Source organism: Camelina sativa, chromosome 18 (assembly GCF_030686135.1).
Source record: "Camelina sativa cultivar CO46 ecotype springtype chromosome 18, ASM3068613v1".
Lineage (NCBI taxonomy): Eukaryota > Viridiplantae > Streptophyta > Magnoliopsida > Brassicales > Brassicaceae > Camelina > Camelina sativa.
In genome coordinates, this window is record NC_141897.1 from 6,035,465 (window position 1) to 6,062,014 (window position 26,550).

Genomic DNA, 26,550 nt, shown 5'->3' on the forward strand with positions numbered 1-26,550 from the left:
AGAATAGAAAGAGTTGGTGGATCTCAAAGCTTCAAAGAGAGGGACGAGGGAGAGGTCTGGACGTCGGCTGCTCCTCTGGTCGTGTCTCTTGGCTGCTCCAATGATTGCATACACTAAACCCTAGGTTTAGAAGAGTATTTATAGGGTTTTGTCTAGGTTTAGGGTTTTTTTTGTAAGGGTAGAAACGTCTTTCTCTTGTTAAGTGCATGGCAAGGGGTGGCGTAGGAAGCTTCTAGAACGGTGGTGAAGACTTGGACTAGGCCGCCGTGGTGGTATCTGGTCAGGCCTTCAATAAAAGCCCATTGGCTTGATGGTTCTTCTTAGGTCGGTTTAAGGTACATCTCGGTAAATCGGGCATAACTTCCGGATAGGTAGATGGATTGGCTTGATTCAAATTTGAGGAGAAAGATTACTCTCTCAGCTTTCCATACACACAAGGCACGTCTAAATGTGAGTTATGGAAGTTCTTCAAACGTTGTCCGTACTGTAAGGCTCTGAAACTTTCCTAAAACGTATTTTCCTTGCATTTTGGTCCTTTTTGCTATAAAACCTGTAAAACCTTCTTGAAACCTAAAATACTTGATAATGGACATTAAAGCCTTGAAATCATATCAATCTCTTCCTAAATGCATACTAAAACTATAGCTAAAATAGGTAAAATAATGATGTTATCAGGTAGAATATAAACGGATTTGGGCAACCAAACTCCTGAATTTGGACATAAAGACCGCTCAAGAAAAAAGAATAATGGATCTCCACGAACTCGATGAAATTCGGTTAGAGGCTTATGATAATTTGAAGATCTACAAGGAGAGAACCAAAACCTTTCATGAGAAAAAGATCCAACGTAAGGATTTAAGAGCTAGAGACAAAGTCCTCGGGAAGCTCAAGTCGAGATGGTCAGGGCCCTTCGAAATTAAGGAGATTATGCCTTATGGAGCAGTGACCCTACTCGGGAAAGATGGGAATGAGTTTAACGTTAATGGGCAAAGAGTGAAGAAATACATGGCGAATGAGAGCATAGAGGTGGGGAAATCTCTGTACCTCACCGATACTGCACCAGTCTGATAAGGATCAACAATAAAGCTTAGCGACTATAAACAAGCTCTCTTGGGAGAAAGTCCCAATGGCAGTATTGTAAATATAACTAGCATTTCTTCTTTTTCAGTCTTTTCTCCTTAGTGTTTCCGATGAGCTACACGATGCCTTACCCGATCAACCCCTGAGATGCTGGTCCAAGCAGGTCATCCGTGCGCATAACCGAGCTCTCTGATGAGCGAACCCCGGCGCCTGCTGAAGCCGGTGGCAACCCTGGTTACACGTTGGCAAGTATGGAGGCTGCTACAACCTCCTTCTTCACCAAACCATGAGGTACCACATTCATCCACCTTTGTAAATAACATTTCATTTAGTTTTATTTCATTTTGTGTGATTCTTGGGTTCTTTTTCAGACTTTTATTTACATAGGGACTGTGTAATTTAAGTTTGAGGGAGGGTCCTAGGATGTATATAACATTGTGTTTTATTTCCTTATTTCAAATTTTTGCATACTAATTTTATTCATTTGAGTCTGCATATATTTGCATAAAAAACCATAAAAGTTTGAAAAATTTGAAAAAAAAAAAAAGAGTGTTCATGTAGTTGCAGTTTCATATTAGGATTGAGTCTAGATTGCTTCATATAGGATTGTTGCATATGCATTTTAGGGGACAATGATTAAAACCACCTTGTTTAATGCCAAACCTTAGGATTGAAGCTATAGCCCTTAATCACAGTTCATTGTTGCTAGATCAATCATTGGAAAAAAATGAAAAATCTTTGTTTAAAACCTTGCATCTTTTGAAAGCTTCCTCCACTTGCTTGAACATTGAACCATCTCTATATTACTGGACTTAACATGAACTTAAATTGTCTTGCTTATGGAATTTGAATACTTGCTCATGGTAACTCTAAAATCGGGTTAGCACTCCATTTTTACCAATCTTTTCGTTTAACCCGATTCGTTTTTCCTTACCCTTGAACCCAAAACTTTCTTTCAAACCTTGTTGTGAATTGTTGAGTGAGGCCTTTTCATTGTGCTATAGGTTGTGAAACCTTGAGAGTATTGAGAACGACAAAGAACTGGCTCTTGATTTAGCTAAGTTTAGAATCATTTGGACTAGCTAATAGAATCGGTTTTGAAAGATAGGTGGTTAACATGATTATTTGGGGTTGGGTTGAGGAAGAAAAGAGATATTAAAAAGGAAGTCCCTAAGGTCCGATTTAATTAGCTCTAATTCTCTAAGTAACAAAATAAAAGAGAAAAAGATCTTGCTGTAGTCTCCTAGAAAAGATAGAAAAAAAATCTGGGAATATTGTTAGGAGCCTAGCAAAGAAAGAAAAAGAAAAGAGAGAGAGCTAAATGTATAATGTTTAGACCTTAGGGATTATAAAAAAAAGGGGAAAGAGTTAAAATTAAGGATGTGGGTAGTTTTATTCTAGGGGGTTTGATAAAAAAAAAAGGGTAGAGAGTGAATGAGAAAAGGGGGTAGATTATCAAGAGCTAAGCTTTGTATGCCCTAATTGTTCTCAATCTTAGATAGTTTTCACAACTGTCTAGCATTCCTTCTTTTGAGAGTAAGCCACCCAAAAAAATTGTTTAAGCCACCCAAAAAAATTGTTTAAAAACCACTCTACCAAAAGCCTTACCCTTGAAACCGATTGAGCTTGATTCACCTTCCATTTGCAAGAATTTGCCAAATGCTTTAATGAATGTAAAAGAGATGTTCTTTGGAATCGCAAGTCCTTGCTGTTGGTTGGAGGTTGAACTAGATCGATGCATGGTGATAAGCATAGAAAAATATTTGTAAGTATGTTGATTGATCGTAGCACCATTAAACTATCTTTAAGGACTATAGCTTGAATCCTTCGCTCAGCTCCAAAGGTTATGAGTCCCATTTTAGAAGAGCACCCTCCTACTTCCTTGCTAGAGGACTAGCAAGATTTAAGTTTGGGGGTCTCATAACTCTCTAATTTACATGTTTTAAGCATCCCTTTTTGTCCATATTTTGTATTGTTTTTACGCTAACCTTAGCATTTCTAGGTCATTTACTGTAGGAATCCACATTTAGGCCATTTAGGGTGTTGCATTCTTGCATTTGCATATTTTGGATGAAAACAGGTGGTTAAGAGCCAAAAATGGGGAGAAACAAGGTCAAATCCGAGCATGTACCCGAAGGAGCTATGGAGCAGGAAGAACAGTCCGAACACCAACCTGATCAAGGAGGATCTAAGAACAGAAAGAACCATCCGAGAGCCTACCCGAAGAGCAACCCGAGCTCATCCTCGTGCACCCCATCGAGCAGACCCTCGGGCAGGACTGGGAAGCTAGAGTTAATGGGTTTCCATATATAAACCCCCCTCTTCTTCCACTCGCCCTAGCACACCGCATACCCTCAGAACAGAGAGCGAGAGCTTCTGGGAGAGAAACTGAGCGACTTAAAACTCTTTCTACACTTTGTTACGATTTAATTTCATTTCTTTTTGCATTTTCGATTCTATACTCTTCTACTCTACTCTATTTTTAATATAATGCAATTTCCTTTTATATATGCTTTTGTGTTCTCTGCAATGAGATCTGAGTAGTGAAACAAAGTTTCTAAGGATGGGATAGACGATTTTGTGTTCTTGATCGGTTAGGATGTCTTAGCTTGGTTGTTTATGTTTTATAAATTCCCTTCTAGATTGGTGTTCTTAATGCTATCAACAGACCGAGAGGTTGAGATTAAATCTAAGGCATTTTACCACCGAGAGGTGTAGATGAAATGCTTGAATCAATCAATGCTAGAGATTTACTCACTTAGCCTAAGAGATTAGATGAGTAAGGGGTTTATTGACAATAATGAATCGGTTTGTATTGCCTGCTTGGTCATGTTTATCCAACGAGAGTTGGATAGGGAAGTGATTAAGGTTGATTGTTTCTATCACGAGAGTGTTTTAACAAGATTTTCGAGATTCATTGTCTAGGGAATATTTGCTTGAGGCATGCAGGACATCCATATTGGTCAAGAACACTTAGGAGTCGATTACGCCATCCTTAGGAGCTTTCGTCTTTAGATTGTTAACATTTTTATTCATCACTCAATCCTTTACCCGAACAGGTACACGATCACTCGCTTCGACTATACCTTCAAGCTGTTCTTACCTTCCTTCTTTACTCGATCACTCCACCCGATCCTGTACTAGAATGCTTGCATCGAGTGCTTAGGTCGTGTGGTTATTGTTTATTTGCTTTCTTTAATTTAATTTAGGATTGTTAGATCAAACCCATTTATTGCTTGGCTTGACTTGCATAGTTCTGATCGCATCTTATCTGCTAGCATAACAACCATTTGGATTCATAACCCTTTGTACTACAACTGCATAGGGAATTGATACCCTGGGTGAAAATCCTGTTATCAGGCCGTATCGTACCCCATTATGATGGACTCAGGTGGGGGAGAGGAGCATGTACGAGACAGATTTTGTTCAGGAGACCTTAGAGAAGATTCGGGTTCTCAAGATGAACATGAAGCAAGCTCAGGATAAGCAGAGGAGTTATGCTGATAAGAGGAGGAAAATCTTGAGTTTCAGGTGGGAGAAAGAGTGTACCTCATGATGGCCTTCTTGCGGGGTCCGAACAGGTCATTGACAGAGACTAAGTTTAGTCTGAGGTATATGGGTCCGTTCAGAGTTATTGAGCGGGTGGGACCGGTGGCATATAGACTGGAGTTACCTGAGGTTATGCGTGCGTTCTACAAGGTTTTCCATGTGTCTATGTTGCGGAAGTGTCTACGTGAGGATGATCGGTTGTTGGCTAAGATTCCTGAGGATCTTCAGCCTAACATGACTTTGGAGGCGAGACCAGTGAGGGTGCTCGAGAGGAGGATCAAGGAACTTCGGAAGAAGAAGATTCCTTTGATGAGAGTCCTTTGGAACTGTGATGGTGTTGAGGAGCAGACTTGGGAGCCAGAGGCTAGGATGAAGTCAAGGTTCAAGAAGTGGTTCGAGAAGCAGGTTTCGACTTGAACTTGTCTAGCCTCTTGGTCCCAGTTGTAGTCCGTGGCTGGAGCGGGAATGGAGTATTCCAGCTCATCTCTCTTGTTTACTTGGTCACTTAGGGGTGGTTTGTTGTGCGACTAAGTAACAAGATGAGGTGGTGTTCGGGATATGAAGTTCCGCGAAGCTGGTATTGGAAAAGGAAAGTTTTCTGAAATGGAAATTTCCAAAAAGTGGAAAGTTCTAAAAATGGAATGTTTTATGGGAGTTGGAATTTGTCAATTTTTAGTGGTTGTGAGCTTTGGAGGGGCTTGTGTGGCCTTCGTGGTGGAATAGGGAGTCTTATGTGTGCCATGTGCGGCAGTATTGCGAGACGTGTGTGGCCTTCGTGGCGGGCTGTTAGCGAATTGTTTGGTCTTTGTGACGGTCCCTTGGGACGTTTGGCCTGTTTAGGCGATCCTTCGGGATGAGTGGTCTTTGCGACGGTCCTTTGGAAAGATAGATCTTTTTGACTTTCCTTCGGGACGAGAGTTCTTCGTGACGGTCCTTTAGGATGAATGGTCTTTGTGTCAGTCTTGTTTAGGACATTCGTTGGCCTTTGGGGCGGCCATTGCGGCATTTGAAACGACCGAACCCGTTTTTTTTAAATAATAATAAATAATAGTATATATAATATAAATAAATACTCTACAACTAGTGGTCCCATATCCACTAGCCACCTAACCAAAACAACAACAGTGGAACTACCAACTCAACCAATATTCAATAAATAACCAATATCCAATTATGAGTACTTTATATACACTCAGTAAGGCAATCCTCCTATCTACTGGGCTATACAAACAAGCAATAGAGACATCTCTAACCATCAACCAACAATCAATAACCAAACAACAACAAACCAAGACTCTGCATCGACCGGCACCACCATGCATTGACCAACACCGACTGGGGTTGCATCGACTGACGCAAGCTTGCATCCACCGACACAAGGTACACTTGCATCGACCGACACTCAAATTGCATCGACCGATGCAATGCTCAACATTTTGAAAAATCCCTAATTGCATCGACCGACGCCTCAACATGGCATCGAGCAATGCTCTTAGGTCAATCCGCGCTGTTCTCCCACTGCATCAACCGACGCACAAAGTGCATCGATCGACGCACATGTCGGGCATCGTTTTCCCCGAAGCTTCTCTCTGGATATTTGTTCCTACAATCAACAACCTCGATCCCAAGCCACAAGAAAGCCTCACAAAGCCTCGAATAACATTCTAACAAGCCACACAACACATAAACACACAGATCAGAGACTCTCTAGCCTAGATAAGCCATGTTCATGCACTTACCTTTGCCATAGAAGATTCTGAACCACATACAAGTAAGAAGACGCTCCTAGGAAGCTCTTATGATAGGCTCAACTACAGATCTCTACAGAAACCTTCTTAAATCACCCAAACTCCTCAAGAACTCTCAAGAACACTTTTCTCTCTTTCGTTTCTCTCAAAAGCGGCTAAAACACGACTAATGAGGTACATCATTTTAGATGATCTTTGTGTGGTCATGAGGTATTACAGTGAGGGAATATGTGGTTGGTAGGACACAGTGTTGTTTTACGCGAGCCATGGGAGGGAAACTTGGTTAGGAATAGCGCTCAGACGTGTTCAGAATTGTTTTCTCACGACTCTTGGGGGACTTTGGTTCTACTAGTACTGTCATGTTCTGAGACTTTGTGGTTCGAAAGTATGGTTGGTATATCTATTTTGGATGACGATCCGGGGGTGCGTTGTTGGGAGACAACCCGAAAGAAGAGTAGTGGACTTCGTTATATATTATGGCATGCGGCTTAGGCCCGATGAGGAGCCAATAAAAACTCAAGGTTAGGTCTTATGAGTAAAGGAAAGTCCAAAAGTCGAGAGCAAATAATGCCTGGAACGTGAGTCTTTCGCCTAGAGGTGACCTTCCGTTGATAAGTGGGAGGAGTGTGGGCTGTGGAGACGGTTGCACAGGAGTCCTTGACCGATGTTTGTTCGAGATTCGAGGACGAATCTATGTTGGTGAGGGGGGAATTGTAACATCCGCGAACCAAAATGTGTATTTTTGGGATGGGTGTCGATCGACACCAAAGGGGTGTAGGTCAACACCAACATTTTTCTGGTTCGACCAGTTCGATTTAATTATCGATTTTTGGTCGGCTTGGTTTAAGGGAAACCAAGGAACCATGATATTTAAGTGGGAGAACGACCTAGGTCGTGTTTTTATTGTTTTACGCCGCTTGAAACAGAGAGAGTAGGAGAGAAATAGTTTCTTCAGGTTTTGGTGAGAGTGTGTGAGATTTCAAGGCGTTTTTAGTGAGATATTTCTGTGGGAGTGAAGATCCAGGGCTAGAGACATGTTAGAAGCTTGCTAGGAAGGTTGGATTTGTCGTGGTTGGTCAGAAACTTCCTGCAAAGAGGTAAGTGCATGACCATGGCTGATCTAAGCCTGAGATTCCTTTTTTCTTGCTTGTTTGTTGTTGTGTTTTTTTTTTTTTTTCTGGGAATGGTTGCTATAGGCTCTTACGGATGCGACTCTCGGCTTCGAGCGTTTTGCGATTGCAGAGTCAGTGCCGATCGACACTAGGAGGGTGTCGGTCGACACTAGTGAAGCAGCATCGATCGACACTATGGGAAAGTGTCAGTAGACACCAAGAGCCAGTGTCGGTCGACAATTGGCTGGTGTCGGTCGTCACCTCCCTTCCAACGAGATGATGTTTGTTTTGTTGGTTTGTATTCTTTGTTTGTTGATTGTTTTGGAAATTGGTATCTCAGTTGCTTGTGTGTATAGTGATCACTCTCTAATTTACATGTTTTAGTCATCCTTTTTTGTCCACATTTTGCATTATTTATACCCTAACCTTAGCAATTTTAGGTCATTAACTGTAGGAATCTGCATTTAGGCCATTTAGGGTGTTGCATTCTTGCATTTGCACATTTTGAATGAAAACATGCACTTTAGAGCTTCAAATAGGGAGAAACAAAGTCAAATCCAAGCATGTACTCGAAGGAGCTATTGAGCAGGAAGAACAGTTTAAACCTCAACCCGATCGAGGAAGATCCAAGAGAAGGAAGAACAACCCAAAAACCTATCCGAGGAGTAACCCGACTAGATCCTCGAGCACTGCCTTGAGCAGAACCTCGGGCAGGACTGGGAAGCTAGGGTAAAAGGGTTTCCAATATAAACCCCCTCTTCCTCAGCTCGCCATAGCACGCCGTAGACACTCAAACCAGAGAGCGAGAGCTTCTGAGAGAGAACTTGAGCGACTCAAACACTTTTTCCACTTTGTTAGGATTCATTTTTATTTTTTTTTGCATTTTCGATTCTATACTTTTCAACTTCTACTCTATTTTCAATACAATGCAATTTTCGTTTATCTTTGTTTCATGTTTTCTGCTATGAGATCTAAGTAGTGAAACAAAGTGTCTAGGGATGGGATAGACAAATATGTGTTCTTGATCGGTTAGGATGTCTTAGCTTGGTTGTTTATTTTATAAGTTCATTTCTAGATTGGTGTTCTTAATGCTATTAATAGACCGAGAGGTTGAGATTAGATCTAGGGTGTTTTGCTATCGAGAGATGTAGTCAAAATGCTTGAATCAACCAATGCTAGAGATTTACTCACTTAGCCTGAGAGATTAGATGTGTAAGGGGTTCACTGACAATAATGAATCGGTTTGTATTGCCTGTTTGGTCATGTTTCTCCAACGAGAGTTGGGTAGGGGAGTGATTAAGGTTGATTGTTTCTATCACGAGAGTGTCTTAACAAGATTTTAGAGATTCATTGTCTAGGGAATATTTGCTTGAGGCATGTAGGATATCCATACTGGTCAGGAACACTTAGGAGTCGATTACCCCATCCTTAGGAGCTTTCGTATTTTGATTGTTTACATTTTATTTCATAACTCGATCCTATACCCGAACAGATACTCGATCACCATCTTCGTGTAGACCTTTGAGCTGTTCTTACTCTTCTTCCTTACCCGATCACTCCACCCGATCATTTACTTGGATACTTTCATCGAGTACTTAGGTCGTGTGGTTCTTGTTTATTTATTTTCTTTTAACTATTTTAGGATTGTTAGATCACACCCATTCTATTGCTTGGCTTGACTTGTTAGTTTTGATCATATCTTATCTGCTAGCATAACAACCATTTGGATTGATAACCCTTTGTACTACAACTACATAGGGAATTGATACCGTGGGTGAAAAACCTGTTATCATATAGCCCAGTAGATGGGAGGATTGCCTCACAGAGTGTTTATCAAATACTCATGCATCTCAATTTGTGTTTGTGGTGCAGGTAAAGGCAAAGTGTGATCCTGGAATCAAGGCAATGAAGAGGAGGATGTTCTAGTGGCTCGATTGGTTGTCTGGCTTCTGTTAGAATGCTAAAGTTCAGTCCTAGAATGTTGTTTAGGATTGATGGTTATCTGGTTTATGTTGATTGGATCATTAGTTATGATTGGAATTAATACTGTTTATTTTTTATTGGTTATTGGATTACTGGTTATTTATTGGTATCATGATTTCCGCTGTTTGGTGTAGTTGTGATTAGGTGGCTAGTCAGTATGGAACCACTAGTTTAGATTATTATTACTAATATTATTTTTATATTAATTATTTACTAAAAAAAATGGGTCGAGTCGTTTCAAATATATTTTATTTTTAATGTATAATAACTCTAAGTCAAACTAATAAAGTTCTTATCTAAATGACAAAGAAATGCCACTAGTATGATTCTATTACAACATTTCAATATAAAAAGTTTCAAAAAACATTATGAGATTCACTAAAGTTGTATATATAAAATGTGCAACATTTTTTTTTTACATAAATAAAAAGGTTGAAACCTTATTGATAAGTTTGTAAAAAATGAAAATATTATAGGTCGACAACTAATAATTACAAAAAAGAATTTTTCGTAAAATGGAGAAAATATTTCCTTAAAATAGATGTAAAATAATGTTTAAAGGATCCCTCGTTAAAGAGAATTGAAACAAAATTTGAAAACCAAATTAAGAAATAAAAAAACATAGATATATAGATTATGCCATGTGAGTGAGGTTAATGGTTATGTGGACTATATTTTCATTGTCAACCTAATCCACTTGTGGGTAAGGACTCTAATCAAATTTTAGCCCTAGTAATCTATGGTTAAAATACTAATATACAAATACTGTTTTTACATGATTGAATCTACAGTTTGTTTGAATGTGAAACGACCTGACCTTTTTTTTTTTAATTAGTAAATAATAAATAATAATAATAAATACATTACAGCTAGTGGTCCCATACTCACTAGCCACCTAACCACAAACACAACCAACAGCGGAAATAACAGATACCAATAACAATAAATAATCCAATCATAATCCAATAACCGATATTAATTCCATATCATAAACTAATGATCCAAACAGCATAAACCATAGAACCAGCAATCCTAACCAACATTCTAGGACTCAACTCTAGCAACCTAACAGAAGCCAGACAACCAAGCGAACCACTAGAACATCCTCCTCTTCATTGCCTTAATTCCACGATCACACTTTGCCTTTACCTGCACCACAAACGCAAATTGCAATGCATGAGTATTTTATAAACACTCAGTAAGACAATCCTCCCATCTACTGGGCTATACACACAAGCAATAGAGACGTCTCTAACCATCAATAAACAATCAACAATCAACAATAACAAACCAGGACTCAGCATCGACCGACACCAACATGCATCGACCGACACCAGATGGAGGTTGCGTCGACCGACGCAAGATTTGCATCGACCGACGCAAGATTTGCATCGACCGATGCAAGCTTAACTTGCATCAACTGATGCTCCCACTGCATCGACCGACTCATGCTCGACATAGCACGAAAACCCTAGATTTTACGAGTTGTCCTCGCATTTGCGTCGAGTGACGCACAAAGTGCATCGACCGATGCAATCCAAGCATCGTTTTCCCCCGAAACTTCTCGCCAGATCTTCGTTCCTACAACCACAAAACTCGATCCCAAGCCACAAGAAAGCTTCCTAACGTCCCAAATATCAATCTAACAAGTCTAACAACACATAACACGCAAATTAGAGAGATCTCTAGCATAGATAAGCCATGTTCCTGCACTTACCTTTACCAAGAAGATTTTGAACCTTAAACACGCAGGAAAACACTTCTAGAAGCCTCCTACAACGTCCTAAACCTCAGATCTCACCAGAAAAGCCACCAATCCACAAAAGCTCCAAGAACACCAAGAACACTCTTTCTCTCTCTCAAAAGCGGCCAAAACAACTAATGAGACAAAATAAACGACTTAAGGGTTTTTCCCCTTTTCCTTTGTCCAAAACGCAGCGTTTCACTTAAACTCGTCCGCAGAAAACAACCTTGCATCGACCGATGCACATAGTGCATCGACCGATGTAATCCCTAAACCGGGATTTCGGTTCGCAGATGTTACAATTCTCTCCCACCAATTTAGATTCGTCCTCGAATCTCGATCAACACTCAGCCAAGGACTCCCGTGCTACCGTCTCCACGGCCCGCACTCCTCCGACCGACATACGAAAGGTTACCTCTAGGCGATAGACTCACGTTCCATGCAGTATTTGCTCTAAACTGTTGGATTCTCCTAACATGCCTAAACCTTGAGTTTTTATTGGCTCCTCATCAGACCGAAGCCTGCATGCCATAATATTGGCTCCTCATCGAGCCTACGCCCGCATGCCATAATGTATATAAGGGAGTCCAATACTCGTCTCTCGGGTTGCCACCCTACAGTGCGCCCCTGGATCGTCATCCAAAGTCGATATACCAGCCATACTCCCAAGCCACAAAGTCTTAGAATATGAAGGTACTAGGAGAACCTAAGTTCCCCAAGAGTCGCACACAAACAATTCTGAACACGTCTGAGTCCTATCCCTATCCAGGTTTCCTATCCGTGGCTCGCGTAAGACAACACGATGCTACCAACCACATATCCCCTCACTGGAATACCTTATGACCCCACAAGGATCATCCCACTGCCCTGACCGAAGGCCAAGCACGTGTCCTAAACTGGACCGCCACCAAGGCCAAACAAATGTCCTAAACAGGACCGCCACCAAGGCCAAACAAATGTCCTAAAAAGGACCGCCACCAAGGCCACTCGTCCAGAAGGATATTCACAAAGACCATCCGTCCCGAAGGACCGCCTCAACAGGCATTCTGGCTAAACAGCCCGCCACAAAGGCCACACGATGGCTAAACAGCCCGCCACAAAGGCCACACAAGCCCTCTCCAAGGCTCTCCGCCACTAAAAATGGACCAATTCTAACTCACATAAAACTTTCCATTTTTCACACTTTCCACTTCTGCAAACTTTCCACTTCTGCAAACTTTCCCAAGTCTGCTCCTCTACACCATCACAGTCCCAAAGGACTCTCATCAAAGGAATCATCTTCTTCTGAAGTTCCTTGATCCTCCTCTCGAGAACCCTCACTGGTCTCGCCTCCAAAGTCATGTTAGGCTGAAAATCCTCAGGAATCTTAGCCAACAACTGATCATCCTTGCGGAGACACTTCCGCAACATAGAAACATGGAAAACCTTATGGAATGCACACATAATCTCAGTTAACTCCAGTCTATATGCCACCGGTCCAACTCGCTCAATTACTCTGAACAGACCCATATACCTCGGACTCAACTTAGTCTCAGTCAATGACCTGTTCGGACCCCGTAACATGGCCATCTTGAGGTACACTCTATCTCCGACCTGAAACTCAGGATCTCTCCTCCTCCTATCGGCATAACTCCTCTGCCGATCCTGAGCTTCCTTCATGTTCAGCTAGGGAAAACGAATCTTCTCCGAAGTCTCCTGAACGAAATCTGCCCCGTACATGCTCCTCTCCCCCTCCTGAGTCCAGCATAACGGTGTACGACACGGCCTCCCATACAAAGCCTCATAAGGAGCCATGCCAATACTCGCCTGGTAACTGTTGTTGTAAGCAAACTCTACCAAACTCAAATGATCTTCCCAATGGCCACCCCAATCCAGCACACACATCCTCAGCAAATCCTCCAACGTCTGGATCGTCCTCTCTGACTGTCCATCTGTCTGGGGATGATAGGTTGTACTCATATGCACCTTAGTTCCCATCTCTGCCAGAAATGCCCTCCAGAACACTGAAGTGAACTTGGATTCCCTATCAGACACTATGCTCGTTGGCACCCCATGCAACCTGACTATCTCTTTCACATACTTCTTAGCCAAGACCGTTGCTCCATCAATCTTCTTAATGGCCAGAAAATATGCTGACTTAGTCAACCGGTCCACAATGACCCAAATAGCATCAAACGTCCTGGACACTGGCAAACCTACCATGAAGTCCATAGTAATCATATCCCACTTCCACTCTGGAATGGGAAGACTCTTCAGCAAACAACCTGGTACTTGATGCTCCGCCTTCACTAGCTGACACACATCACACCTCGCAACCCAACAAGCCACGTCCTTCTTCATCCCGACCCAGTGATAGTACCTCTTGAGATCTTGGTACATCTTAGTCGCTCCTGGATGAATAGAGAACATGCTAGCATGAGCCTCTCTCAGAATCTCCAGCCTCAACTCCTCATCCTTGGGCACACAGATCCGCCCATGCACCAGAATAGTACCATTAGCCGAAACCTGATACCCTGAGTCAACATCCTTTGAGGCATTCACCAGCCCCAAATCCGACTCCTGAGCCAACCGCACTCTGCTCAACAAATCTGCTCTATCAGCTGCAACCAAACCCAACGGCTCCTGAGAAACCGCACTCAAGCTCAACGCATTGATCTCCCCTACCAGAGACTCCATATCCTGCTCCTGAGCCGAAGCCGCCCGGTTCCGACTCAAAGTATCTGCAACCAAGTTAGCCTTACCAGTATGATAGGCTATCTCCAGATCATAATCTGCCACCAGCTCCATCCACCGCCTATGCCTCAAGTTCAGCTCGGGCTGAGTGAATATATACTTCAAGCTCTTATGATCTGTAAACACATGTACTTTTGCACCATAAAGATAAGATCTCCAAATCTTCAGGGCAAAAACTACAACACCTATCTCCAGGTCATGAGTAGGATAGTTGTCCTCATGATTTCGTAACTGTCGCGAAGCACAGGCAATCACCTTCCCATGCTGCATCAACACACATCCCAAAACCACTCTAGATGCATCTGTATAAACCACATAGGGTTCTCCGTGCTCAGGCAAAGCCAACAACGGAGCAGTAGTCAACATCTCCTTCAGCCTTGCAAAGCCCTCCTCACACTCCTGTGACCAGACAAAAGAAACATCCTTCCCCGTCAACTTAGTCATAGGATGTGTTCTGTTCGCAAACCCCTGCACAAATCTCCTGTAATACCCTGCCAACCCGAGAAAAAACTCATGATCTCCGTGGCATTCTGCGGTCTAGGCCAATCCCTGATAGCTTGAATCTTCTCCGGATCTACAGAAACCCCATATGCAGACACAATATGACCCAAAAAGCCCATCTCACGCTGCCAGAAACTACACTTGCTCAGCTTAGCAAACAACTTCTGCTCCCGCAGCTTCTCCAGAATTGCCCTCAAATGCATTGCATGCTCTTCAAGACTCTTAGAATAAACCAGGATGTCGTCGATGAAAATGATGATAGACACGTCCAGAAAGTCCTGAAACACGCTGTTCATCAATCTCATAAACGTTGCTGGTGCGTTAGTCAATCCAAACGGTATCACTACAAACTCATAAACCCATACCTCGTACTTCAACTTGATGAAAAACACCGACGCTCCCCACGGTGATAAAACAAATAAATCCCCTATTTACTTCCTTTGCTCTACTAGACTAATAATCAAGTATGCTGGCATCAACTCAACACCACCCGAATATCAACCCCTCTTGCCTATCCAAGAGGCTCTAGTAACTTGTCTCTTAGAGAAATTTCTACAAGATAGGTTATTACAAAGTTAGCTTTTCGCTTAGCAATTCTCCACAGCAAATCTAGTAACATAATAAAACAAACAAGTACCATACGTTCGCACATTCTGATTCACCGCGTCAAATGCTTTGCAAGCCGCCAACTATAACCTCTTGTTTTGTCTCCCTCAGCAAGCTTACCATAACCTTGAATCTAGCAACCTTGTCCATCTCCAATGAACATAACCAACATCGTCGAAACAATTAGATTATCCTGCCATGAAGGCTTCTTGTCAACTTATGTATCTGGCAAAAATGCCTTTTCCGGCTCAAACCTGCTGCAACTACCCTTCACGGGACTCCAGCACCACCGGTTTCGCAATTCTGGCGCAACAGCCACACATTCATGACCACTTCGATCACAAAACCCTGAGCAATTCGTCAACACAGCCAAAACCCAAGATTAACCACCATCATTCCCTCGAGGTCTACATTCAGTTGTTATGTCTATACTCACGTCCTAGGCATTGATTGCTCCCAACTCTACCACCCTTAGGTTGCAATCTTCGAGCCATATCGGTCTCACTCTTGGACCACAATCCTCAAGATCTCGGTATCAGGGGAACTACTCATCCCCTCAGAAGAACATAATCCCCTATGCCACTCTCGGAGCCCCCAGCCCTTCGAGCTATCGGTATTCAGGAGAATCACCTTTCCCTCTGGAGCAACAAACCTTAACGACTATAAACATCTCCCGAGCAAAAGTACCTCCTGTGGTCCGAGTATATCATTGCAATGTTACACCTTCCCACTCAACTTATCATATCAACCTGCATATGAACACCTATATTCCCCTCTAGGCTCTATACCTCTCGAGAAGAATCTCGTACTGGTCATCTACAACTGCTCCATCCTCCTAACAAAAGATGGATAATCCACAATATCCACAGCCCTCGGCTGCACCCCACCACATGCGATACAACTGGAGCCTACACTGGTACCCCTCACGGTCACCGGTCCAACAGCACGTCAACAGATCCGCCAAGCAATCATCTCGATCCTGGGCTTCACCCGCTGCAACCCCACACCTGGGTTCCCAGCACATCCAGCACGCTCACCGGCTGAAACCCTCTCTGATCCCTCCTGATACGCTTGCGACTCTCTAACATACCTCCTCGTGGGACTCTGGACCACACATTCGCTGGCCTCGGGAACTCGCCCGACCACGGCCACGACAACGCCCACGTCTACGACCAGCAACTCAAACACCTTTAACCACTGATCTTCCAAGAAAAGAGGCTAACAAGCAATCTTAACATAACACAAACCACAAAAACATAAACTCACCGTGGAATCACACTGTAGGCTCGAAGAGGATGTTCTAGGACTTCATGCCATGCACAATTGACTACCTCACATAATCAATCAAGACATGCAATCTCAACATCAACAACAGAAACCTAGTGAACCCAAACCTAGAACCGTAAGGGATCTAATACCAAACTGAAACAAGCTAACCCGTTTTTTTTTAATTAATAAATAATAAATAATAATAATAAATACACTACAGCTAGTGGTCCCATACCCACTAACCACCTAACCATAAACACAAACAACAGTGGAAATAACAGATACCAATACCAATAAATAATCCAATCATAATCAAATAACCGATATTAATTCCTAATCATAAACTAATGATCCAAACAGCATAAACCATAGAACCAGCAATCCTAAACAACATTCTAGGACTCAACTCTAGCAACCTAACAGAAGCAAGACAACCAAGCGAACCACTAGAACATCCTCCCCTTCATTGCCTTGATTTCTCGATCACACTTTGCCTCTACCTGCACCACAAACGCAAATTTACAATGCATGAGTATTTTATAAACCCTCAGTAAGGCAATCCTCCCATCAATTGGGCTATACACACAAGCAATAGAGACATCTCTAACCATCAATGAACAATCAACAATCAACAATCAAAAATAACAAACCAGGACTCAGCATCGACCGACACGAACATGCATCGACCGACACCAGATGGAGGTTGCGTCGACCGATGCAAGCTTAATTTGCATCGACCGATGCTCCCATTGCATCGACCGACGCATGTTCGACATAGCCCGCAAACCCTAGATTTTACGTGCCGTCCTCGCATTTGCGTCGACCGACGCACAAAGTGCGTCGACCGATGCAATGTCGAGCATCGTTTTCCCTCGAAGCTTCTCGCCGGATCTTCGTTCCTACAACCACAAAACTCGATCCCAAGCCACAAGAAAGCTTCCTAACGTCCCAAATATCAATCTAACAAGTCTAACAACACATAACACGCAAATTAGAGAGATCTCTAGCTTAGATAAGCAATGGTCCTATATTTACCTTTGCCAAGAATATTTTGAACCTTAAACACGCAGGAAAACACTTCTAGAAGCCTCATACAACGTCCTAAACCTCAGATCTCACCAGGAAAGCCACCAATCCACAGAAAATCTCCAAGTACACCAAGAACACTCTTTCTCTCTTTTCGCTCTCTCAAAAGCGGCCAAAACAACTAATGAGACAAAAGAAACGACTTAAGGGTTTTTCCCCTTTTCCTTTGCCCAAAACGCAGCGTTTCACTTAAACTCGTCCGCAGAAAACAACCTTGCATCAACCGATGCACCTAGTGCATCGACCGATGCAATCCCTAAACCGGGATTTCGGTTCGCGGATGTTACAATTGACGACCCGTCCCGTCGACCCCACTAGCCTCACTGCTAGCTTGCCCCCATAGGCCCCCATAGTCCCATATTTTTTACGCTATGCTAATCAATTTTTGTAATTTTTCTGTTGTTTTTATTTGAGGATTTAGAGCCCAAGCATAAAGATAAAAAATTATATATTTACCTATCTCTTGAGATTGACCAAAATAATATATCATTATTTAGAATAAATAGAAGAAAACTTGTTAGGATAATACAGTTGTTGTAATTTTAATATATTTATATATATATAAATTGAATTCAGTCAAAATATATATATATATATATATATGTCCTATTAATATCAGGATTACGGATTAAAATTCATATGAGATAATTTTGTTTTTTTTTTGTTTTGTTAGAAATACAAAGTTGTGTTATCTATCCTCAAAGAGATTTACTTTGCTTTATTTTTTGTAAAAGTACTGAAATGGATATTTCGGATAAAGCAAATGTTACAACAAAAGTATCAAGTTTTAAATCAAAATATTTTAAACAGTTTTCAAGATTGCAACGCAATGATTCCACATGTCGTCCCTCTTCTTCAAATATAGTGTTTCACGGGCAATTAGGGCTGGTATGTCAGCAATATATTTAATGAGAGTATCGTGACACACTTTTCCTTCTTTAATAAGATCGTGGCAGCAAGAATCATTGATGGTTGCATTTCCAAAAACAGCGGCGACTATATTCAAGGCACAGTGAGGAGAGATTTTAACAAGACAAGTATCCCATAACGATTTTGCTTCAGATTCGTCGACCGAAAATACAGGAACAAAGGCGCAAACCAAGGCTACAACAATGAATAGCATCGCAACCTGAAAGGTAAATTTAGTCATATGTGCTTATACATGAAGTTAACCTACTATTATTTCTTATATGAAAAGAATGTAAGGATGTGTGTTTTGTATTTGATATTATAGACACAAAGCTACATAAGCTATTTATATGTAATTGAAAACCCGACGTAACTATCATAACATACTACAAAACTAAAAAAAATTAATGAGAAAGTTTATTTTCTTGATAAATAAATACACTATGAGCGTTTAAATTTCTCTTTTCAATTATTGTTTTTAAAATTATAATGACAAATTTAATACAAGTAAAGATATCTTGTTTAAATGGAGAACGTTGTAATTTTGTTTTAAATCTTAAAAGTTCTTAGCCAAATTTTTGAATATGAGATTATAACTAACTGAAATATATAGAGTATTAAATATATTAAACTATTTTTTGGTGTTTTGACATACAAATAGATTTTATTTTTAATGTATAAAAACTCTAAGTCAGACTAATAAAGTTCTTATCTAAATGACAAAGCAATGCCACTAGTATGTTTCTATTACAACATTTCAATATTAAAAAATTCAAAAAAATAATTTGAGATCGATGTTCATATATTTTACCCTGTTTTCCCTTAATATATTCACATCTTTTGCATCTTTTGCTATCCATTTTGACCATTATTGCATAACTTTAGGAATGTTCTTGCATTAGAGTTTAGTTGCATTGCATTTGCATCTTTTCATGCATAAACAGGTGATTTTGGAGCTTAAGGAGCATGGAAGCAATGCTGAGGAGAAGTGAAGTAATCATGAGGAGAAAGCAAGAGAGCTAAGGCTGAAGAACCAAGGTCCGGAGTCCAACTCGACTGCCCACTCGACCAGACACTCGACCGTGTGCTGAGAGGGACTCGACCGAGTGGGAGGAGCACAAGAGGAGCCAACTCTACCGGTCACTCGACCGAGCACCAGGTCGAGTTGGTCGAGCCGCCTGGCTATTTTGTCTTTTAGCGTTTTTAGGGCTTCCACTACTTTTTCTATATAAGGGCTTGTACCTGCAGCCACCAGAAGAGTCCAGCTTTTTAGAGAGTCAAAAACCTAGTTTTTACCTTTTTTAGAATTATTCCTTTTGCACTTTTATTTTCTTAGATCTTGTACTTCTTTTAAAAGGAGAAAAAGACTAAATTCTTCAATATTGTTGGTTTCATAACTTTCTTAATATTGAGAATTTGAGTTTGGTTCTTTCTTCAATATTGTAGATCTTTGATTTATCTTTGTAATGATGTAAGTTTCAGTATTTTCTGGGTTTATGATTTTGATGTTCATCATGTATGCTTGTGAGTAGTTGCTTAGGATCTTGAGGATGTGTTAGGCTGGGTTGTGTTTGAGGTTTGTCTGATTTGGTCAAGCTTGATTGTTGTAGATCTCTTCTAGGCTAGATGTTCTTAATGCTGATCCTATATCTGAGAGGGTAGGATCTGATTTCAAGCCTCTTAGCATCACACCAATGTTTAAGGAGCATAGACAAGGCTAGATCTAGAGACTATCATTAGGCTTGCTAAGAGATTAGAAGTCTTGTTTGATTTTTGACATATTGCTTAATGACTGCTTGTGTAGATTCTTTACTTTGTGAGAACAAGTCTAGAGATGCATGAGTTTGATTGTTTCTTGCCATGAGAGTGGATTAAACATGTCTTAGAAATATATGTCTAGAGATTAGCTCAAGTTGTTTGAGATTTGTTGACCAAGTTAGATGACCTCAATCATAGTCCAGCCCATGAATCCCTCCTCAAGACCTTTCTTGTTTATTGATTTCTTAGCTTAAATCCTGTTGTTTGATCGTTGTTTGATTCGTTTTGGTATTGCTCTGTTTTTCTTGTGTTGCTATGTTTTGCGTATTTGTCCAGCTCGACCCTACACTCGATCAGCACTCGATCGAGTGCTTGCTCGAGTTCCAACCCAGAACTTGTGTTTATGATTTGTGTTTGTCCTGTTTCACCCTAGTTGCATTTCTGTTGCATTCATTTAGTATCCTGTTCATTACTTACCTTGCATTAGTTCAATACTTGCATTTCCATAGTTTCTATTTCTGTTTGTTATAATCACTCTGTTCCATTTGCATTTAGCTCCTAGTTCTTGTAGTTTTACTTTCTGCACTTTACATTTCATAATAGGATTGTTAGTGACAAACATCCTTTACATCTGGCTTGACTTAGACTCATATGCACATCTTGATTGTTCACAAACACTCAGATTGGATTGACACCTCTTATACTACAATTGCATAAGGGGAATTGAAACACCCTTACATCCATTCATTCATAAGTCATTATTTCATACATCATTCACTACCAACCACAAAAATAGTCAGTTTCAATTTGGCGTCGTTGTCCATTTGAGTTTGTTTTGTGACATTTAGGATCATTATTAGTCTAAGATTAAGTTCGTTTACGGACTTGTGAAGTTACTGAACTCGAATCTTCCTTTGCTTGGCTGTCTTAAGTTTCAGGTACCCACTCGACCACCCACTCGACCACCACTCGACCGAGCCATGATCGAGCACCTGATCGAGTCAGAAGCCGGATCCAAATAGCCATTACTTCCCAGTTGACTCGACCACCCACTCGAGCCTGCGCTCGACCGTGTACCTGTTCGAGTCTTTAGTCGAGTTTGTTGATGCACACAAGGTCAAAAGGCAAAGACAGTCTTCAAAAGCCTATTGACAACATCCACAGGCTACAAAAGGGTTTGAGACATAAGCAAAGAAGAGTAGTTCAACAACAAGAAGAACAAGTAGTCATGGAGCAGAAAGATCACCATGATCATAGACCTAGACACATTGGTGCTGGGGATGCACCTAACACACACAACCAAAGAGCTGGTATTGTGCCTCCTGCTGTGGCCAATAATAATTATGAAATAAAGAGTGGATTAATCTCCATGATACAAGTCAACAAATTTCATGGGTTGCCAATGGAGGATCCTCTAGATCACCTTGATGAGTTTGACAGAATATGTGGCCTCACAAAAATCAATGGAGTAAGTGAAGATGACTTCAAGTTAAGGCTATTCCCATTTTCCCTTGGAGACAAAGCTCATCTATGGGAGAAGACTCTTCCTACTGGAGCTATAACCACATGGGATGCATGCAAAAAAGCTTTTCTGGCCAAGTTCTTCTCCAATGCAAGGACTGCTAGATTGAGGAATGAAATTTCTGGGTTTGCTCAAAGGAATAATGAGAGCTTTTGTGAAGCTTGGGAGAGGTTTAAAGGATTCCAAACTCAGTGTCTTCACCATGGCTTCAGCAATGAGTCCCTTCTAAGCACTTTGTATAGAGGAGTGCTTCCCAAGATAAGAATGCTTCTTGATACAGCTTTAAATGGCAACTTCCTCAACAAGAATGTGGAAGAAGGATGGGAATTGGTTGAGAACCTTGCTCAGTCAGATGGTAATTATAATGAAGATTATGATAGAACCATGAGGATCCCCTCCACTAATCAAGAGGACAAATACAAGCAGGATTTAAAGATGGTCAATGAGAAGCTTGACAAGATTCTCCTAAGCCAGTCAAAAACCATTCACTTCATTGGTGAAGAAGAAGCTCAGTCCAAGAAGGAGATAGGGAGTTTGCTGAGTTGTTTTATATGCAGAACCAAGGAGGAGGATACAAAGGCTACAACCAAGGTGGAGGATTCAAGCAGAACAACCTCTCTTATAGGAGCACCAATGTAGTCAACCCTCAAGACCAAGTCTATCCACCTCCTCAGCCTCAACAACAGCACAACTATGCACCCAAGCAGCAGCAACAAGTGTTCCAGCCCCAATTGTGTCCCCCACCAGGGTTTCAGACTAACCAAGGCCATGAACAAGACCTAAGAGCAATCATACAACAGTTGTTGATTGGGCAAACCAATGGAAAAATTGAGGAAGCCAAACAGTTTGCTAAGCTGAATCAAAGGTTAACATCACAATATAATGATCTCAATATGAAGTTTGAAGGTCTTAACTCAAGAGTGAAGTATATGGAGAGCAATATAGCATCTACTTCAGCTCCTAAACCCACCCAACTCCCTGGAAAAGCAGTTCAAAACCCAAGGGAGTTTACTGCCAAAGCCATTCATCTCTTTGAAGAGGAAGTCACTGAGGACAGTGAAGTTCAAGTTGGGGAGGATTGGTCATTTCTTGAAGCTCAGAGTGAAGTTTGTGCAAAGCAGACTGACTCCGGTATTGCACTCGACCCGGTGTTCGAGCATGCACTCGACCAGGTGCTCGAGCATGCACTCGACCGAGTGAGTGTTCGAGTGGCCAATCGAGCTGAAGAGTCAGAAGCTGTCAAGCCTGCTTTGCACAAACTTAAAAACCGCCTCTACCATTCCCAGGACGTTTCAAGGCACAAAAGCTTAAGGAATTAAGGGAAATCATTGAGAAAAAAACAAATGTTGACTTTGCAACAAAAGGAAGAGAAGGCTTTGAAGGAAGAGGTTGTGATTGAGAAACAAGAAGAAGTGATGGCCATACAAGAGATCATCATTGCTTACCAAGAAGAAGAGAGAGGACCTGCCTTGGAACAGTATGATCCATATTCTCTCTATAAGGATTTTTTGCTTGATTTATCAAAGAAGAAGGCTCAAGCTCAAGATGAGAAGGATCTTGAAGACCTTGGAGGAGTAGTTATCCCAATTAAGCTTAAGGATCCAGGTCCATTCTATCTATCTTGCACACTTAGCTATCTTCACTACAACCAGTGCTTATTTGACTTGGGAGCATCTATCAGTGTGATGCCCTATTCTATAGCACAAAAGCTTGGGCACACTGACTTCAAGTCCACCAACCTTCATATATGCCTAGCTGATGGTTCAAACAGAGATGTGGTTGGCAAATTGGAGAATATTCCAGTCAAGATAGGAAGAGCAAGGGTTCATACAGATTTTGTGGTATTGGAGATGGACAAGGAACCTGAAGATCCTATCACCCTTGGGAGGCCATTCTTAGCCACAGTTGGAGCTGTTATTGATGTTAAGGAAGGTCTTGTGACCTTGAACATTTCTGAGGATATAGCTATGAAGTTTAACATCTATAACCCAACCAACCTTCCTACCATTGATGATCAACCTTTTACTATCAAGGACAAAGGTGGTCATGAAGGTTTAAGTGAAGTGGCAACTCCAAAGGACAATCTCCCTTTTCAAGAAGATTCTGTGGAAAAGCTTAAGAGGTCAGTTCAATAGTTGACTGGTATGGTTAAGGATCTCCAAGTCAAGCTAAACAAGAGGTCTTTGAGGAAAGCAAGACCAAGGCTCAAAATCAAGAAGAAATATGGTTTGTGTGTTAAGGGTGAGGTGATCAAGGATCAGACTCACAGTGATCAAGAAGTGCCAGGGAGGATTTCATCATCTCCTTGGTATCTAAACAAAGCCTAAGAAGGCAGCCAAAGTCAAGCTTAGTGATTCTAAACAAACTCACTAGGGAGGAAGTCCCTAAGGTGTCCTTTGTAAATATGCTTTATTTTCTTAGTAGTTTTGATGTGTTTTGTTTTATGTTTGTGTTGGGCAGGCCTTTCAATGGAAGTGTAGATGGGTATGGAGAGATTTGGACTTGGGAAGGAGATTCGCAAGCCCACTCGACCAGCCCACGAGAGGTACTCGACCGAGTTGGCAAAGAACTAAGGCCAACTCGATTCTCATTTCTCTAGAATGATCGAGTGGAGGGAAGAACAAGAAGAAAATTTTTGAAATTTCAAACTTTGGTCAAGGAGCTCGACCACGTGCTGGTCGAGTGTGGGTCAAGTGGCAGCAAAAAGCAGGTCAAAGATTCTCATTTCAAATTTGAATGGTATGGACGCTCCTCCCTTGTCTCCTTGCCCCCTTAGCTTATTTAAATAAAGCCATACACGATCCTATGTCTCTCACACTCTCTCATTTGCTCAAAACAACTAAAATCAAGTTTTAAAATCTCTCTCAAAGTTCATCTTTTGCTCAAGCTTAGCTCTTTTAGTTTTTGGGTCACTAACCTATTAAACTTATGCTTTGAGTCTATTCCCTTCAGTTCTATTCGAAAATGTCTTCAAAGATTACAAGGAAGTCTCAACAAGCGGCTGCAGGCTCCATGGAACGTTTTGATGATCGCCTACAATCAAGAGGAGAAGCTGGAAGAACCACTCGACGCCCCACTCGAGCATGCACTCGATCGAGTGGTGGTCCGAGTGGTCGATCGAGTCAGATGCCGTGTTCAAGAAATCAGTCAGTTGAGGAAGATCCTGAGAGAACTGAAAGTAAAGAAGAAAGGGAGCCAACTCTTAGTGATTTCATGAGGAGAAACAAGGCCAAAGGGAAGAGGCCAGCAGTTGAGATTGAACAAGAGGAGGTTGAGAGTGAGAGTGAAGAAGAAGGTGAAGAAGAAGAGGGAGAGGATAGTCTAGATTGGCAAAGCGGAGAGGGGAGCAACAACAGTAAGCAGCTGAAGCAGGGGCGGGGAGCAGGGAGCTGTGAGCGGGGGCGGGGAGGAAGACCTAATTTTTTTTTTTAATAAATAAAAATGCTTGAAACAAATTTATTTATGACTAATTTTATTAAAAAACAAAATTATAAAAAACATCTTGTTCAGAAACAAATAACGAAAGCAAAAAAAAAAAAAAAATCATCTACGAGCTCTCCATATATGCTCTGCAATGCTGTTTCGAATACCCGCCATATATGCATCACCTGTAGGTACGTAACTCCTTCTTTGAGTTTCAAATTCAGCATCATCAGAATCTGAGAAATCCAATTCTTCATTTTCCATTTGCTCGTACTCTTGAAAATCTTTATCAATTCTTGATGATCTTCGTATGAAGTTATGCAATGTCATAGTCGCTGCAAAAATCTTACAATGCGTTTGAAGATCATAGTGTGCTGGATTCCTGATGATAGCAAACTTTCCTTTCCATACACCGAATGTTCGCTCAACAACAGAACGCAGAGAGGAATGACGTTTATTAAACATTTCATTCTCATTTGTTGGTGGTCCTCCTCGCCATTGATGCGGATGATATCAGGTTCGACGATACGGAGAAAGATATCCTTTTCTATTAGGATATCCTGAATCAACGAGAAAATATCTTCCTTCAGGTGGAGTTGGAAAATATTCATCGTTTTGCGCACAATATGTCAATATCTTCGAATCGTGTGCCCTTCCTGGTGTTCCCACATATGTATATATAAACTCCATTTTGAAGTTACAAATCGCAAGCACGTTCATGGTAGGATGTTGCTTACGTAAGTTCCAATACTTCTCTTTCTTATCACCTCCAACTCTTACTGCCACATGTGTACCATCAAGAGCTCCTATGCAACCACTAAAAAAAGGATAATACCTTCTATCAGCTGACAGAATGGGATTTACCTGTCGGAGTTCGTTTTCTTCAGGCTTTATAATATCTTGAGACATGCGAACCAGTGCATCCAAAACTTCATGAAACTTTCGATTTACTATCTCTTGATTGCGTTGATAATGTGTTGCAATTGTTCGTTGGACTTCGTCATGTGCAACAGTTTCAAGAAACATCGCAACAGCTTCTTCTAATCCACATTCTCGACAATCTCGTAGTCCATAATCTTTCTTCAATGTACCACATAATAGTTGGAAAGTTTCTTGATGCATTCGTAGAGTTTCGAAACATTCTCGATCATGGCCATTTATCATTGCATCGTATGGCGCCATCCACGACCTCGATCAATTCTCATTAGTTGTCTATCCCTGTTTGGATCCAAGCATTCACTCTCGATCAACAAAGCAATTACTTTGAGCAAATTCTGGTTGTAAGAGATAGATAATTCCTGCAAAAAGAAAGAAAAGGAAAAATTGTTAATATGATCCAAAGTAATATCATGCATGTTAGCTGATAGATAGAAGTAGTGACACAATCAGGTAATATTTTAAAAACAATCATGCATGTCAGCCACGTAAAATCAATGTAAATTTAGTTTAAAACAATCATGCATGTCGGCCACGCAACATCAAAGTAGTATGACTAGTAAAGATGGATGTATACAATAATGCACAAGA

The 26,550-nt window shown here is 41.2% G+C and overlaps 3 protein-coding genes and 1 non-coding gene across 4 annotated transcripts; 1 reads left to right on the plus strand and 3 right to left on the minus strand.

Annotated features, from left to right (window-relative positions):
• Positions 1-747: 747 nt before the first annotated feature.
• On the plus strand, positions 748-1,068 carry LOC104763185 (uncharacterized). Its single transcript, XM_010486595.1, has one exon. It carries the CDS (start codon positions 748-750, stop codon positions 1,066-1,068), a length of 321 nt encoding a protein of 106 aa, XP_010484897.1.
• Positions 1,069-18,213: 17,145 nt separating this feature from the next.
• On the minus strand, positions 18,214-18,561 carry LOC109130468 (uncharacterized). The gene has a single exon (XM_019240043.1). The coding sequence runs from the start codon at positions 18,559-18,561 to the stop codon at positions 18,214-18,216; it is 348 nt and encodes a 115-aa protein (XP_019095588.1).
• A 3,141-nt stretch (positions 18,562-21,702) lies between these two features.
• LOC147921591 (small nucleolar RNA R71) lies at positions 21,703-21,809 on the minus strand. The gene has a single exon (XR_015589882.1). It is a non-coding gene; the product is annotated as a small nucleolar RNA R71 (small nucleolar RNA).
• Positions 21,810-25,536: 3,727 nt separating this feature from the next.
• Positions 25,537-26,205, minus strand: LOC147921592 (uncharacterized). The gene has a single exon (XM_087497752.1). The coding sequence runs from the start codon at positions 26,203-26,205 to the stop codon at positions 25,537-25,539; it is 669 nt and encodes a 222-aa protein (XP_087353878.1).
• Positions 26,206-26,550: the final 345 nt, after the last annotated feature.

Coding starts and splice junctions, on each gene's coding strand:
- LOC104763185 (XM_010486595.1), top strand. CDS start 748: ATGGATCTCCACGAACTCGATGAAATTCGGTTAGAGGCTTATGATAAT.
- LOC109130468 (XM_019240043.1), bottom strand. CDS start 18,561: ATGACTAAATTTACCTTTCAGGTTGCGATGCTATTCATTGTTGTAGCC.
- LOC147921592 (XM_087497752.1), bottom strand. CDS start 26,205: ATGGCGCCATACGATGCAATGATAAATGGCCATGATCGAGAATGTTTC.